Source organism: Lipotes vexillifer, unplaced genomic scaffold (genome assembly GCF_000442215.2).
Source record: "Lipotes vexillifer unplaced genomic scaffold, Lipotes_vexillifer_v1.1 scaffold1021, whole genome shotgun sequence".
Taxonomy (NCBI): domain Eukaryota; kingdom Metazoa; phylum Chordata; class Mammalia; order Artiodactyla; family Lipotidae; genus Lipotes; species Lipotes vexillifer.
In genome coordinates this window covers 325,481-343,549 of record NW_006790222.1, presented here as the reverse complement: position 1 = coordinate 343,549, position 18,069 = coordinate 325,481, and the positions used below count along the sequence as shown (strand labels likewise).

General features: G+C 35.1%; 1 protein-coding gene across 1 annotated transcript in view; it reads left to right on the top strand.

Moving 5' to 3' along the window:
- Positions 1-7,349: 7,349 nt before the first annotated feature.
- CNTN1 (contactin 1) overlaps positions 7,350-18,069 on the top strand; it is a 164,411-nt gene continuing 153,691 nt past the window's right edge. The window contains exons 1-3 of the mRNA XM_007463263.1: positions 7,350-7,410; positions 8,832-8,864; positions 17,342-17,474. Of these exons, the coding sequence (XP_007463325.1) occupies positions 7,350-7,410; positions 8,832-8,864; positions 17,342-17,474 (227 nt within the window). The remainder of the gene's footprint in view (positions 7,411-8,831; positions 8,865-17,341; positions 17,475-18,069) is intronic.

Here is an 18,069-nt window from a genome sequence, read left to right as displayed (position 1 = left end):
CTCCGCGGCATGTGGGATCTTCCCGGACCGGGGCACGAACCCGTGTCCCCTGCATCGGCAGGCGGACTCTTCAACCACTGCGCCACCAGGGAAGCCCGGCAATTTTCAATCTACAGCCTCTGCACCACTCCTGGGAGTAAGCAAACATCTGCATGCACTATTCACAAGAAAAGTCTTGGTTTCTCATAGCCCTCTGGTAAGTCTCACAGGTTTTCAAACCAGCTAAGGGGACTCATCTCACCAGGGTCTGACTCCATGGCTGTGGTGCCTCATATGTGATTTGATCCCCGGGGAGGATCCTCAAGCCTGTGATATCCTCATTCCTCTTCTGTGTCCCCTGCTAGGGGCCTGGACCCTGACCGAGCCACTTCTTTTCCCTTCCTACCTGATTTCCCTTCCTACCTGATGTGGATCTTTCTTTAAAGTTTTGGTTGTAGAAGAGCCTTTCTTGCCAGTCTCCAGGTTGTTTTCAGCAAGAGTTGTTCCATGTGTAGATGTATTTTGATGTGTTCATGGTGGAAGGTCAGCCCAGCATCCTCCTGCCCTGTCATATTGATCTCCCTCATAAATGGATTCTTATTAGTACACTAATGAGAAAGACGTTGAGTGGAATCCCACATGTATATGTTTGAGTTTTAAATCTTGCTTGATAAAGCAGCCCCTCCCTTATTCATTGACTGAATCAATGATTTTTGGAATTGCAAATAATGAAGAAATCATATTGCATTATTTGCTTATTATTACTATATCTATTTTCCATTAGCATCTCAATTTTGTAATTTCAGGCAAAATAATTATGTAGTATTGGTATCATGTCATTTCCATTGGGGAAATAGTTTAGAATCAGCAGGAACTTTCTGCATTTTCTTGAATTTCAAGAGATATCTAACCACACATACACATACTCCTGAAATGTGGGACAAAAAGTCTGTTGGACCCTCAGTTTATTTATCATATAAAAATGATGGTTTCCTGAAACTATCCGAACAAAAAGCATGACTACATCAGTTATAATCTTGCATGACATCATGGGCTGGCAAGAAATATGTGCTATAAATATCACAAGCAGGGTTCCATTATTTTTAAGTCCTTCTGCAGGCATTACATCATTTTAGAAATAAGCAAGTAATTAATCTAATCATAAATCCAATTATCTAAAAATATGAGCATTCAGTTTTCTGTAAAATGCAAGGTGTGCTGTCAGCATGCAATAAATACCCATATCTTCAGAAAGCCTTTAGATATTTTTCCCTCAGCAGCCTCCAAGTCATTAATTTCACAGTCTGATAATTTTATATTTATTGAAATGTTTTGAAATGTATTTAGTATATTGCTTTTCTTTTTACATATACTTCACACATAATCAAGCGGCAGGCTGCCTCAGCAGCTAAGGCAGTTGCAATCTGAAAACCATCACATTCTACCTGTTAGTTGAGCAGTGTATGACTCTATTCTGGAAAAGAAGGATAATGTTTATAATCATTTTCAGAAAATGTGGTGTCTTTCTTGGCTGTGTACTGTTATTCCTTGGCTTAGAACAGCATGTTCTTCAAAACTTTTTACATCTGTAAGCTGCTAAAATACTGTTAAAAACTATTAGACTGAGACAATAATAATTTGATAATAGAGTTTAAAGAAGTCAGTATGAGGCTGGAGAAGACCATATAAAGTATGCAATTATATAGGTAGAGGGAGTTGTGTCTCCTATGTTTAAATTGTTTTTAATAATCTGAAAATTAACTGGAGCTGTAAAATATTGATATACAAATACTTAATGTGTAGTATATACAGTATCTCCTTTCTAAAGGATAAGAATTTTTAAATATATAATATTCCTTTTTTAAAAGATTCCCATTTTTTAAATTCATAACTGATTTTGGGACTTCCCTGGTTGTCCAGTGGTTAAGACTCCATGCTTCCACTGCAGGGGACATGGGTTCAATCCCCGGTCAGGGAACTAGGATATCTTGTATGCTGTGTGGCGCAGCCAAAAAACAAAAAAAAGCAAAAAACTAATTTTATTTCTGGAAAATTTTAGTTAATTTCACTTTAATGTTTTGACTTCTGTTATATACATATGTCAAAGGGCTTTTACTTACACACATGTATCCATATGCATAAATAATTTACTCCTCACAACAATCTTCTGAAGAATGGACTTGGATTTCCATTCTACATACTGGGTGACTGACACCTCAGGAAGATGAAGTGATGTGTGCAGCAAAGGCAGAATTTCAGATTGAGTCGAGGATAAAATGTCCCCTGGTTTTGTAGAGTAAGAGCTATTGATGTCTTTTCACCTAGAATCATCTGTGCTCAGCACCAACAACCTTATTCTATTTTCTGGAAACTGAACTTTATAGCAAATATTCTTTAGAACCAGAGCAGAGTGATGAGTATCATAAATAAAATTTTAGGTTAAATATTTTTTAACATGGCTTTTCATGAGCTGTGTTGAGGATAAATCAGAATAGGTTCCTGATATCCCCCCAAATCTTTTTTTCTTTCTGAAAGAGATGTGACAATTTGCTAATACATATTAGTATTTTCTCAATATTTCTAAAATTTTGTTCTCTCTCAATGTAAATGCTTGAATAAGCATTGGTTCAATGAAATATTAGATTTATTGATATTGATGGAACAAACTTTGATTATACAGCAGCACTAAATACTTTGTGAATAATTGTTAGTGGCTAAATGTTTGCTAATGTACTCTTGAAGCTTTTTTGAATAAAAAATGCATACATAGATATGGACCAAATTTCTCAAAGGAGAACCATAGCATCATCTAAAGTAAAGAAAGAAAGGTCGGAGAAAGAAAAGCATGGAAAGACAGAAGGGAGAATGAAGGAAGGGAATAGAGATTGTCACCCTGTGTTGCCTTATTATATATATATTTTTGTAGTTGTTTAAATACATGAGTAAGAAGAGATTTAGTAAATGATGTTGGAGAAAAGAAGTTAAGTTCTTTGGAAATTACTATAGTTGCAATACATGTTAGAAAAACACCAGTCACTGGACACCTATAGTGTTGTGATGGGTTTTGGGGGGAAGCATCTGCACTGTCTGGTGTAAGACCTAGGCTGAGAGCAGCAGAAACCAGGGAGCTAGACAGCACAGCATGGCCTGGGGACAGGAATGCATACCCGGGTTCCAGGAGCTGGTCATTCTGTTCTTCTGGTTATTGAGAAGGAAAATGTTTACTCCTTTAACTGGCACATTTTTGTCCGACTTGTTTTCTTCCTATGCCACTTCACTTGCTGCAACACTTTCAGGCCCATGGGGGCTGGGATCTGTCTGTGGATTACTGAGTGGCAGGTCCTCAAGGGACAATTAAGAAGAGCCATTTCTTCCACACTAGCAATCATGGGCACAGCCTTGCTGCCTCTCTCCTCTACTGCACTGCTGAGAGGATAGGATCAGGAGTCACAGTGATGGGATAACTGGGGACACAAGAAAACAAATCAGCAGCAGAAAACAAATGGGTGCACAACATGCAAGAGATGCTTTTATATTGAAACAGCAAGAAACCCATTAAATAAAATAAAATACATTCTGCCAGAATGAGGACTCATTATCCTATTGAAATAGGCAATATTTTGGAGTGAAGGAAAAGATAGTGTGGCTCAAAATAATGAAAAATGTTTCCTTCTGACTAGAGTGAGCATATTCAAATCAGAAGACAGAGACTTCCAACACTCAATAAAGTGCATATTAAAAATGCTTTAAAATATTGCTACTTATAATATTCCTCTTCTAGAGTGTATTTATATGCAGCAATAATACTATCAAAGACCAGAGCCCCAGTAAGAGATACTCCTTGTTACCTATTGTCAGCATCCTATCCTTATTCTAAGGAACTAAAGTTTAATTTTGTTTGTGGCAAGTGTTTTGGAATACAGTTATGGAATGGTCCAGTCATTTCTTCACTTATTCAATAAATATATATCAAATGGCTTCTATGTGCCAGGCATTAGAGGCATAACAATAAACAATGACATGTTGTTTTCTCCTGTAGCCTGATGGGCCTAAGATCTCGTAGAACAATAGTTAATATTTGTCAAATACTTTCACAGTAAACATTTCACATTGCACAATCTTATGCAACACTTGTAATAGTCCTATGAAATAGACATTTTTTTCATACTTTGTGCATGAGGAAAATTAGAGTCAGAGCTTGAGTGATTTGCCCAAAGTTAACATGCTAAATAATGGTTGAGCCAAACTTCAGACAAGGTCTGGCTGACTTCCCCTGATCTCTTTTTACTATGCCTTACCTCACTTTCCCATATACTGTGGGTGTTGTCTAAGAAGGAAATGCAAAATAATATCCTTGACCTAGAAACTCCTTCTGTACCTTATTTACAATTTCCTGAAATCACTTGCTCTGTGTAGACACAGCTAACCTTCCTTTAGACCTGCCCTCTTTCTTTCCCAGATTCCCTGTAGACTCAATGAGGTAAACAGACCAAAATCTCACTCACACAATTCGTCAAAATTAATAATCTGAAGGATACTCTAACTGTAATTGTCCTTCATTTTTACCTGATTCTTTTTCTTTCTGGTCAGTACTGCTTCCTCTACACACAATACAAAAACTGCACCAGCATCCCTTGCTCTTACGTTGAATATTATTAGTATGTAGTTACTGTTCAGAATTACTTTAGAATTATCAATTTATAACAGTTTATTAATTGATAAATTAATAAATTTGAACTATTTAAAATCCAATAATTACTGCCACATTAAACCGAACATGCTTTGTAATTTTCAAAATGTTTGCAAATATATTATTTAAATTAATCTTTACAAAAAGAACTGTTTGACACAGCAGTTTTGGCACAGTTTATGTTTGCCTTTCTACCTTCCTCCTCATTAAAGGAATTTGTCCTAATTAGTGTACATAACTCAATGAAAGGAATTAGAAACCAATAGGCCAAGAAAATGCTGAAATGTACATTTTTTGAGACAAACTTTAGGAGACATAAACAATGTGCACAGGTTTCAATAATTTTAATTTAGGTTATATTTAAATATTAATGATAACAAATAAAAAGCTAATATCTTTCCATAGATCATTTCCTTCCTCCTGAAGGAATTTTTTTTCATTCTTCACCTTTATTTACCTGTTTCTTTTTCTCTCTGATCAGTTCTGCTTAGTAAAAGAAATAAAATAAAATTTAAATTTAGAAGTGTAGACTTAATACAGTTTATACAAATGTGTAGTTCTCACCCTCTTACATATGTCCAAGAGAAATAAATTGGTCACAAATCAATCCTGGCATTTAAAAACTATCTGTTGAATATATTTCCTCTTGCAAAGATATTTTAAATATCTCCTGCTGCTAAGTTGACCCATGTCTGCTATGTTTTCTCTAAGAATTCAACTCAATTTTTTCTAGAAATAAATGATTTTTCACTGTAAAATAACCTATACACCAAAAGGGACAGATATGATTTTCCTGGTCCATGTAGTACCAACTAAATATTTTTATCAGTCTCTGCAAATGTTAGGATACTGGCAAATTAGGGGGGGTAAATATAGTCTTTAAATCCATCATATTAAAAAAATAAGTAGTACCTTTGCATGTCATTATGATGCAACAAATCAGTACTGTTTTATTTTTGCTGTTTTGAATAATATTTAAATATATTTATATATTGATCATCATAATATTACATATTTTCTTTTCAGTATTGCTTTTATGCTCTATCTTAATATTTTACATTCAATTTTATGTCATGAGGTTTTTCTATCCTATTTCTTATATATTCTTTGAAAACTTGATTTAATATCCTTTCAAATTGAAGGGCCTACTGTGTCCCAATTGAAGAAGTCTGTTTCTAATGCCCTGGAATATTAAAAAATTTGTTATACCTCCACCATAATGCCCTGCCTGTCACGGCATGTGGGATCTTCCCGGACCGGGGCACGAGCCCGTGTCCCCTGCATCAGCAGGTGGACTCAACCACTGCACCACCAGGGAAGCCCTGCAATGCTTTTAATTAAAATGATTAACATGCTTTCAAGTTTAATAGCATGTAGATCCAAAAAAGTTTCACTGCGCTGACTTGTGTACACATAAGTGTTCCTATTGATCTGTGAACTTCTTAAGGGTAAACAGACTATGTCTTTCTTATAGATTCCTTTATCTGTATGCTTGGTCGCAGATGGATTTACAAAGAAGATGATGAAGCTTAAGTCATGGGACCCCTCACTTACATGGGGCTATTTCAACGTCCTGAAACCTCACCAGTATAATCACGTGGTCATAAGTTTTTGCAGAATTTATAAAAGCAAGATATTTTATTTAGACTGCTGCATAGTTTCATAGCTTAGTTTATATTAGTAATTTTATCTTCTTGTCTTAAAAGATGGTTCTCCAAATTTTAAAGATTTGGCCACACAAAACCTAGATTCTTCCTTATAAGGAGTAATTATTTACTTTCTGTTAAATGAATAAAAGAAAGAAATGAAGAAGGGGAAAGGGAATGAATATATTATTAATCAATACATTTTAATGTCTAAATATTAGCATTTCTGGCAAAATTTTTCCATAAGCCACCAACAGGCAATGCTAACATATAACTCTTGTACAGTGTCTATGCATTTACAAAGCCCTTATACAAATACATCTTTTATTAAATCTTTCTACCAGCCCTTCAAGTAAATTTAATCTTCAATTAAAATAATTGACATTGAAATGTTCACAACTGTGCTATTTGTAAAAACTATATTACTATGCTCAATTATTAAAAAGTTAAAAACTAAAACATATCAATTGAGTGACTTGTAATGTTTCTTACCATGTCAATACTGGGAGGCAGCTGAAGCCCTGATGCAGAATCTACTCTTTTCATTACAACACAGGGTTTACAAATGTACATAAATAAACTAAAACATTCTACAAATAAAAAATATAAAATAGGGGCTTCCCTGGTGGCGCAGTGAGAGTCCGCCTGCCGATGCAGGGGACACGGGTTCGTGCCCTGGTCTGGGAAGATCCCACATGCTGCGGAGCGGCTAGGCCCGTGAGCCATGGCCGCTGAGCCTGCGCGTCCGGAACCTGTGCTCCGCAACGGGAGAGGCCACAACAGTGAGAGGCCCGTGTACTGCAAAAAAAAAAAAAAACAAAAGAAAAGAAAAGAAATATAAAATAAAATAGAATTGGTAATGTTGTTGACTCCAAATGATGAACATTCTCCCTTCCTTTTCTTCCCTTTTCCTTCTCTTCTTTCTCTTCTCTTCTCTTCTCTCTCATCTTTTTATGCAGGTGTTTAATATTCTCCAACTGCCATAAAGTTAAAGCTTTTTTTGAAAATTGAACCTAACCTCTACTGAACACAAGATGAAAATGTGGTTGCTGGTCAATCACCTTGTGATTGTATCTTTTACAACCTGTCTATCAGGTAAGAAATATCCTTTGTATAATCTCCATAAATTATGTCAATGTAAATAATATGCTGTTCACTTCATTGACTCTGATGTATAAAGTTAGAATTAATATTTTCTTTTGACACCTGGGTCAGACAAGTAAATTCATATATATTAAGGTTGGCCCTTGTTTTCTTTCCTTTTTTTTTTTTTTTTAAGTTTCAATTAAAATTCACAAGATTTAGTTAATCAGTCTTATATAGTGATGTGCTGGTAAATGTTTAAAATCTGGATCTCTGGGAGGAAAAGAAAAATCCCTGCTGTGTAGCATTTGCCAATTCCTAGAGAGTAAGTCATCCTACTATTCTCAATTTCAACTTGAAATCATTTAATATGGTAGCAGAAAAGATATGTAACAGCTCACCATTATACAGTATGTTCACTATATAGTTATAATAGACTTAACCTCATTAGCATACATAAAAGTAAAATACAGTAAAATAATTAGAAAATAATGGATTTTAAGCTTTTGTTACCTTTGTTCTTACTTATTTATAAGTTAATATAATTTAATTTTTATTATTGTCTGGTCAATCTTATGAAAAACAATTCAGAAATAATCTACAATGTATTCAGGGACTTAAGAATAACAAAGCAGTTTTAAGAATGCTGTAGTTTTAGGACAAACAAATACTATATTTCTATCTTTCAAAGACAAGTGTGAAAGATTCAGAAATATTTTCTACAAGGAGAGGTACATTGTATTTTTATCTGAAGCACCATGTTTTCTAACAATCAGTTTTTTCTGATACCTTTGTCTCAATTACCTTAGGTCAGTGTTTGTTGAGTTGTTATTAAGGTCAAGACTTAGTTGGATATCATTTATCAGTCCCCCTTGATTGCTTTAATGATGAACTTGATAAGCATCTTATTGTATTTCTTATTTATTATTAAGGGGGTAAAAAAAGCTATTTTAATTTAGGGAGTAATTTTTATTATGATGACTTCAAAATCAAGAAAAATATAATAATTTTATCAGTACTTAATAATTTTAATGACATTGATAAAACCACGTAATTATACACACATACACACACATATATAACTATATGCTTATAATTATATAAATATAAGAAAGAAAATTTTTGTGGCAAGGTTATTATTGCTGTATTACCTTTATGAATAAAATAAAACAAAAATAATCTTATTAGTACTGAAAATCCATACTAATCCTGTTGACCACAAATTTTAGTGTTACAACTATAAAATTGCAAAGACAAGAAATAAATATTTGCAAAGATATGGTGATACTTCAGCCTTAATAGTGAAAGGCCAGTAATCTTATTTCATTAACTAATATCTCAGTTATCTGAGTAATGTTTGAGACCACAACCTGAAGAGCTGCTTTGGGGATTAATTTTTTTTTCTTTTCCTTTTTCTTTTTTTTTCTTTTTAGAGTTTACATGGCACAGAAGGTATGGTCATGGAGGTAAGTTGATGAAAGGGTTAATTTTTAAATAGCTTTCCTCAAATAAATCATATTTCATCCTGCTTTAAGCTATTAATTCTCCAAACTTCAAGCAAGTAATTAATGTTAGCGCACTTGGAAATTTTGTAAGATGATTTATCTAGGGTCTTAAGGCAACTTGTTTGATTGCCAGAATGAATGAATGGATACACCACGAACAAATATCCAACTACAAGATTGTAGCAGATGGAATATATTCAATGTAACCTGTATTTTTTCCTGCATGCTTTGTAACAATCCTATGCTACTAAATTTTGAAGCAATATTTTCAATATTGTAAAAATCTAGCTTATTTTGAAAGCCTCCTGCTTTGCTGCACACATCACTTTAACTAAAGTTAATGAACTTGGAACCTTAAGATTCAGTTTAATTAGAAATCCAAAGACCTTGCAAAATTTATTGTTTATTTTTTATTGAATATAATTAGCAATCCTGCTAGTTTAGATTCTATTTCAACAACTGAACAGTTCTTGCCAGAAGTATAGGCAATATAGTAGACTGCAAAAAAAAAAGAATCTAGAGTAAGGCCAGCCTGGATTTACATAGTCAACCTGGTATTCACTAGTTATGTGATCTTGTGCAAATTATTCAACTTCTATGAGACTCAACTTTCCAACATGTAACAATCACAGGATTCTTGTGAGAACTAAAAAAATAATGTGACAGGGCTTCCCTGGTAGCGCAGTGGTTGGGAGTCCGCCTGCCGACGCAGGAGACACGGGTTCGTGCCCCGGTCCGGGAAGATCCCGCATGCCGCGGAGCGGCTCGTCCCGTGAGCCATGGCCGCTGAACCTGTGCGTCTGGAGCCTGTGCTGCGCAACGGGAGAGGCCACAACAGTGAGAGGCCCGCGTACCGCAAAAAAATAAAGAATAAAAAATAATAATGTGACAATAGCTTCCAGCACAGTGACATACATAGTAGGTGCTCAGTAAACATAGTAAAACTGGTAACTGATAAAAGCCACAGCATAGTGGTAGGAGAATGAATAATTAGGAAGAATCACTGAGCACCCAATGCCAGAACTTCCATGCCAAAGCAAGATATTCATGCCAGAGTGGGTCTGAATTTCCATCTGTAGGGAATTAAGAAAAAGGACAGTCCTAGCATGAAGCACATCAAAGCTATTTCTGTTTCCTCCTTGTGAGTTAGGAATAACTGCATTTAGGCTATATAAAGATCAGTGAGATATGTTTCTTGACTTCAAGAACCTTACGTATAATAGGGAATAATAAAAGTAAGATTAACAGATTTATAAGAGAAATAAGAATTTTAAAACCATTACTTTGAGGAATAAATGAGTATTTAAGGATGGAGCTAGTAGGTAAGGGAAATGAAGTATTTCAATTATTAGAAATGGAGCTAATTCTTAGAGGCAGTGGCACAAATAAAGTGCAGATGTGGGCAAATATGGGCTGTGTTAGATCACTAATTCAAAGAACTCTTGTTCTGCAGGATGTTAGTAGGACTTCATTGTCAAATAAATTTGAGAAAGGCTAGTTCATTAAAGTTCAACAGTTTATTATTAAGTGTAATACATGTATTAGTTTCCTAGGACAGCTATAGCTATAATAAAGTGCCACCAACTGGGTGGCTTAGAACAACAGAAATTTATTGTCTGAGAGTTCTAAAAGTCCCAAACCAAGGAGATATCAGGGTCATGCTTCTGCTAAATCCTGTAGGGGAAAGCTCCTTCCTCGCCTCTTTCAGCTTCTGGTACCCCCATCATTCCTTGGCTTGTCGCAGCATACATAGGTAGACATAAGGTAGGTGTGGACAGACGCCCAGATAGTTATGCAAAACACAGTGTGTAGAGCTTCAGGGTTGGACCATAGGTCAAGGAAATGGTTGCCATCAAGAAATGTGATAGGCTCTTCTTAGGCAGGTAATGCTATGCTAAGGAAAATTTAGTCAACTTAACCATTCTGCTAACCAGATCCTAATCTTCCTTCTAATTATTGGATTTCTGCACATTCTCAAGGCCAACTCCTTATATTTTAGTTATGATAAATTACTGCAATGTTACCTATTACCCATGAGACTAAAGAATTAGGGCACCAGAGTATTCAAAGCCTAAGCCCTAAATGTCCTTGTTCTCTTATCAGTGGAGAACGATTGACAATGAAGACAAGAAACATGCTTTGAGACAATTTAAATATTGTTTCATTTGGAAAGTTTATTGTATTTCAAGAGAGTCTACAACACTCCCTATCCCATAACCACTGTAGCATTGTAAATATTGTAAAAATTTTAATATTAGACTGTGTTAAAATTTTGTTTTCATCGCTTTTTTCTAATAGATTTTTTTCCTGAGAATCTTATTACAGCATACTTATATAAAATTATGTTTGAAAACTAACAGATTGAGATGACATATTACAGAGTGAGAAATAGGATTTGATTCATAATGAATATAAAATGAATAAAAAATAACTCTCAAAAATAAATAACTCTCAAGCACAGATAGTAATTATACTTTCAATTTCCAGAGATAAAATAGGATAGCAAGGTTACAGTGGACCATCTCTATACAGTGAGAGGTGAAGTAATACCATTTAAGATCATACAACTAAGTGATTACATTAACCATGAGACTGAGAATGCTACTGAAAAAAGCAGCAGTTTTTGCCTCTTGCTCACATCTGTGAATTTGACAGCAAATATTCATACATGATTTCTTTTTTTCTGTTAATCTTCTTGATCAGATTTAAGAAATGAACTTACTTCTGCAATATATTACCACTATATGGTAGAAAATACACAAATTTGCATTGAGTAGATCAAAAAAAGAGTGAAGTGCTGTATTCAATTAGCTTGAGAAGTCATCTATATAATTGTGTGCTCCTTTTTAGAAGAATATATCCAGTACAAAAAAGAGCATGTGTTTTAAAAATAATCTTATTTTTTTAAACATATTATCCATGTGTTTCTTGTACCCTTTAACCCCATAATACTTCCAAAGCATGATAATTTGTCTTCTAATTATTTCCATGGCCCTAGAAGAAAGGCAATGGATGGCTTAATTTTTGTTGATGGAGATTATAATGCTTATATTAATGGATCCTTTGCTGAACCTTGTGTTGTATTCCCCCTGAAAGTTCTTTTTCCTTGATCTGGGCTACCTAGCTGAGATAACAGAGCAATGAGCTCAGATAGTATTCAAGGGGGTTATGAAGTTCACATTCAGAAGTTCACACTGAGCATGCCACAACAATTCAAAACCTTGTGTTGAGTAATTTATCTTCCCAGAGCCCAAATATGTTCTCAAAATAAAATGTATAAAGTAATTGGTAAACCACCTAATGGAATATTATGCATTATTTTAATCAGGCTAGAAAATTTTACAAAAGCTAGAAATTCACATTTATAAAATATACTGAGTAGAAACACTAATGTGACGTGGTGTGTCATATTCTGCTTTTTGATCTAGAAAGCGGGCAAAGGGAAATATCTTAAATGTAATATTTTCTCAAAGTGAAAAATAAATTAAATATTTTATTGGAAATTAGCTTCATATTTTTATCCCTTAAATGTTTTGTTGTCTCTTCCTATAAAGGGCAGATGGAAGTGGAGTACTAGAAAATATCTGCATATAATTTTGGAAAAGCACTTGCCATTGAGAAAAAATAGCATGGGGCACTGATAATACCCAGTTTGGTCTATAAACTTCAATCCAGCTCATCCCAAAAGTGTTTTATTTTTACATCTATCCTTTGAGGGATTGCCTATCAATAGATATAGTCCCATCATTATTAACATGTGGCATTACATTATTTTCAATGGAAATATCCATTGCTGGTATCTTTTCCAGAAAAAAAAAAACAAAAAACTAAGGATTATGATCATGATGAAGAAACTATAAACATATTTTCAGTTTACTAAAAGATGACCGATTTTTATCTCAAAGGCATATAACTTAAAATCATAGAGTCAGAAAGTACGTTGGTAGATGCCAGGGGCCGGGAGGTGGGGGGGTGGGGAGGATGAATGGGGAGTTTTTAGTGTTTAATGGGGACAAAGTTTCAGCTTAGGAAGGTGAAAAGTTCAGGAGATGGATGATTGTGAGAGTTGCACAACAGTGTGAATGTACTTAGTGCCACTGAATTGTACAGTTAAATATGGTTAAAATAGTATGTTTTATACTATGTGACTTACCACAATAAAAAAATATTAAGAAATAAAGTAAAAATGAAAAAAAGATACACTATAAAAAAAACCATGCATTTTATGAAAATATGCAAATCTACTAATCTCTACCTCCGTATTGATGTATGTTTATGTGCAGCTGTCTTTGTTGTATTTCAAAGCACAGTACAGTACTTTAAATAATCAAGGCAACTTGGAATGAACAAAACTCACTTCATTTCAAAGTGATAAAAGTAGTTATTTCAAGAAGGCTAATAAAATTATAAATTAAATTGAGAATTCAGGATTATTACAAACCCTATACTGGCACTACCAGACGGCACTCTAGAAGCAGGAGCTAGCAGGCCAGGATTAACTATTTCTACATTGGAAATACAATACTGTTGAAGAATCTTTAGGTAATGAAACCCTGCACCTATTGAGATGAGTTCAAATTTTGTGAAATAGTGTTTATTATTAAACCATTATTAAACGAAGTAGATACTTAATTGACAGCCTTTTCAATTTGCTGCTTAATGCAAAATTCTCCGATGCAAGTTGGAGTCGACCTAAAGAAAAATCCCTAACCTTAAAGACCTGAAATTCTATTAAAAGTGTCTTTCATAGGGGACTTCCCTGGTGGCACAGTGGTTAAGAATCCGCCTGCCAATGTCAGGGTCAGAGGTTCGAGCCCTGGTCCTGGAGGATCCCACATGCCACGGGGCAACTAACATGTGCCACAACTACTGAGCCTGGGCTCTAGAGCCTGCGAGCCACAACTACTGAGCCCACGGGCCACAACTACTGAAGCCTGTGCACCTAGATCCCGTGCTCCGCAACAAGAGAAGCCACTGCCGTGAGAAGCCTGCGCATTGCAACAAAGAATAGCCCCCGCTCACTGCAGCTAGAGAAAGCCCACATGCAGCAACGAAAAACCAAGGCAGCCAAAAATGAATTAATTAATTAATTTAAAAAATAAATTTTTGAAAACAGTGTCTTTCACAGAGCATAACTTTTAAATTTTAATAAAGTCCAACTTATCAATTTTTTTTTCTTTCATGGATCATGCTTTTGACATTATGTCTCAAAACTTCACCATATGCAAAGTCAGAATCAAGTCATTGACTGAATTAAGGACAACCAACATCTCTAGTTCACCAAACTGTAGCCTCACAGATGACAATCTAAAATTCTTATGCCGCCACTGATGTAGCAAATGGAAACTCAAGATCTAATCCAGTGCAGATCAGGGGGTTTCTGCTTAAATTATATGCATAATTGCACCAAACATCCATTCCTCTTTAAATTTGATGATCTTTTCTATTGGTAATGATAGTAATACCATAATCATCAGGCTTGCATATAAATACAATGTACTTAGAAGATATTCATGAGCTTTAAACTCCCCTAACACTATTTATTTTTAGTATTCTAAATATTTAGTCTATTTAGGTATTTTTTTAAATTGTTCAAAAAATTTCATACTAAACTCATAATTCATTAGAGGGTAAAGTGAGAATAGAAGTCATCTTACCTTCCAGAAGAGAATCAACATATATTAATAAAATTGAACTCCTCTGCTTGTCTTTGTAAGTTTTTTGGTTTTTTTGCGGGGGGAGTTTGGAAGAAACAACAGACTCTCCAGGGCAGCAGTGTTACTAAATTGCTCCAGTCAGAAAAGCTGTGCAACTGGGAAAGACTCAAGGAAGAGCTTATGAGATTGTCCAAGTGGGAAGAAAAAATAGCATATGATTTTTACCATAGATAAGCACAAGGTCATATTTTTGAGATTAGAAAATCTAGACCCTACATCCAAAGGAAGGTCTAGTTATCAGGGATTTGGGTTTCATTCCTCATTCTTCCCTGGTGTGCTATTACATCCTGAAAGGCCAGAAAACATTGGACATCATCAGGAAAATTATAGAAGCAAAGCAGAAAACATTATATGCATTTCTAGTTTTTATAATTTCAGGGATATGGAACTAGACAGAGCTCAGAGCAGGACTTCAAGAGCATTAGCAGAGGACTTCTGTGAACACCTTGCACTCATTGTCTTACTTATGGTTGCAGAAGGCCTGTGAAGTCCTTCGGGCATGTGCCCCTATTCCTTTCTTTTTTTTAAACTGTAGATACCATGTAGAACAAACTTATATAAAACAACGACTAGAACACTGCACAGCTGGAGCTAAATCCCAGTTTCTCTGGTTCCTCCAATTCTGACCCAGCAATTTATCTGAGGTCTGAAATAGAATGGTGGTTTTGGAATGTAACTAAGGTCTATAAATTCTTGAATGGCAATTTCAGCAAATTCCAACTAAAAATGAGGCTTCTCCCTTTGAAATATTTCAGGTCAGTTTAGAAAAATTAATGCTTCATACTGGGAGAAACTAACTGAAGGTTTTTGTTAGTCATCTATGTACACAGAAATAGGTATTGACATAATGCTTATGGCACCATAGCTACAAGAATGAATAAAATTTGGCCCCTGAAGTTTTTGGAATTAGTCTAAGAGCTGATATACATAAGATATTTAAATTAAATTTTGAAAAGATTGGCAAATTCATGAGAATGTTGGTAAAATCAGTACTTATTGATTACTGACTACATGGGTTGTCTCAATGTCATTCTCACAATAGTCCAATGAGATAGATTTTATTATTATCCACATTTTATAATGCATGATACCGAGTATTGGAGACATTAAATAATTTTTCCAAAAGCACTGCTAAACAGTACTAAAGCAAGATTTAAAAGACGTAATTAAACTGCTTGTTAAGAGAAACTGGGAGAAAGCTTTTATCCTTAAGTTTAATGTTAGAACAACCAAAATTTCAGTGTAGCATTTGCCTTACACTCTCTCTTAAAAAAGTAAATTGGAGGAGTGAACCATAGCTTTTGATCAAGCAGAGACATTACAGTGATCCCATGTAAGACTATTCCTCATTTCTAGTGATATACATCAGTATTAATTCATTTGGGGTATATGGCTCTTAGCTGTGCTCTGTGAATGGTGCCACACTGATGACATGGGAGTGAATCTCTTCTCCTCATCCTGCTATAAGGTGTCACACCTGCCCTCCAGAGAGGATACACAGTCAAGAACAACTGCTTCTCAACACTATTTTTGTGGTAGATTTTTTTTGTTGTTGTAGATTTTGTGGTATTTTTGTGGTAGATTTTAAACGAGTTGGCCAGATCCCATATCATGTAATTAGTTTACTGATTGTTCTAGATGTTGCTAAGTATTAGTGCTGGTCACATGTTTAAAGACAAAAACAAAAACTAAACAAGAACTGACCCCCAAAAAGGACTCATTTCCCCAGAGCATCTAGAAATTCATTTGTTATGTTGTTCAAAAGTTGTTAAGCATCTAGTATGTTCCAGACCTGTCCCCAGGCATCTGCAATCTAGTGAAACAGAAAGTTGTATCAAGAATCACAGCAGATGTGTTAAGTGTCATAAGCCTGATAGGGAGTTATAAGAACATAAATGAGGGCTAACTAAAGCTAGGAGGGGTTGGAGAGGTGGCTTTGTGAAGGAACTAATGCTATGACTAGATCATAAAGGAGTGTACAGATTTTTTTTTTTTAGATTTAAACTTTTTTTTTCTTTTTTTCTGATTTATTTATTTATTTATTTTTGGCTACATTGGGTCTTTGTTGCTGTGTGTGGGCTTTCTCTAGTTGCGGTGAGCAGGGGCTACTCTTTATTGTGGTGCGCGGGCTTCTCATTGCGGTGGCTTCTCTTGTTGCGGAGCACAGGCTCTAGGTGTATGGGCTTCAGTAGTTGTGGCACGTGGGCTCAGTAGTTGTAGTTCATGGGCTCCAGACACACAGGCTCAGTAGTTGTGGTGCACGGGCCTAGTTGCTCCGCAGCATGTGGGATCTTCCCAGACCAGGGCTCGAACCCATGTCCCCTGCATTGGCAGGGAGATTCTCAACCACTGAGCCACCAGGGATTCCAGGAGTGTACAAATTTTGATAAGAGGAGAAAAGTCAGATGGTGATTACAAAAAGAGGAAAAGTATGTGCAAAGTGTCAGAGGCATAGAAAGCATGACTTGCATGAGGAGCCATAAATAGTGAAGCATGGCACCGCAGAGTGCTTTTGGAGAAATGCTGAGAGATGGGCAGAAAAGAATTTTGAATAAAGAACCTGAACATTTTCCTCAGGATTATAGTGGCAAATATCTTTGGTTTGAATAAAAATGGAGACTCCATGTTTCTGACCTTTTTTTCAAAAAACTTTTTAATGTACCCAAATTATCTTTGATTTGTAAAATAGAACAATGTAAAATAATTGTATTTTTCTTATAGTTTCTGAGGAAGACAAAGGATTTGGACCAATTTTTGAAGAACAACCAATCAATACCATTTATCCAGAGGAGTCACCAGAAGGAAAAGTTTCACTAAACTGTAGGGCACGAGCCAGCCCTTTCCCAGTTTACAAGTAATGTACCTCATTGCTCTTTTCAGAAATAAGTGTTGGACTAAAGATTACAGATCAGCATCTATGACCCTGTATCTACAGAGAAAGCTATGGCATAAAGCTTTCTATGAAGTCCAGGAACATTAACAAAAATATTGTCATACAGGTTATTTTTTAAAAGTTGTTAATACCCAAATAGGTAGGTTTTGCAAATATATGCAAATAATTCACTTCCTATTTCCTGCACAGATAATGCCAGTGCCATTTGACATTATCCACTTAAAAACTGGCTAATGGAGATCATGCTGTTAAGTAAGAAAATGGTTATATGAATAATATGCACAATTTAAATATATGCATTTGAGGATAAACTGGTTTTGTATGTATTGGCCTGGATAACTCATACCTACGGATGATGGATAGTATTTCTATATTAATTACATTTAAAGAGCTTCTTACATAGATAACTCTAGAAAGCACTATTTTTTCAGTAGTCTCAAATCTATATTCCAGACAACAAAGCAAATTCCTTAAATGTCTCTACATATTGGACAATCTATATAACATACCTCTTTATGTTTTTCTGGGATACATATTTATGCTATCAAAAATAACT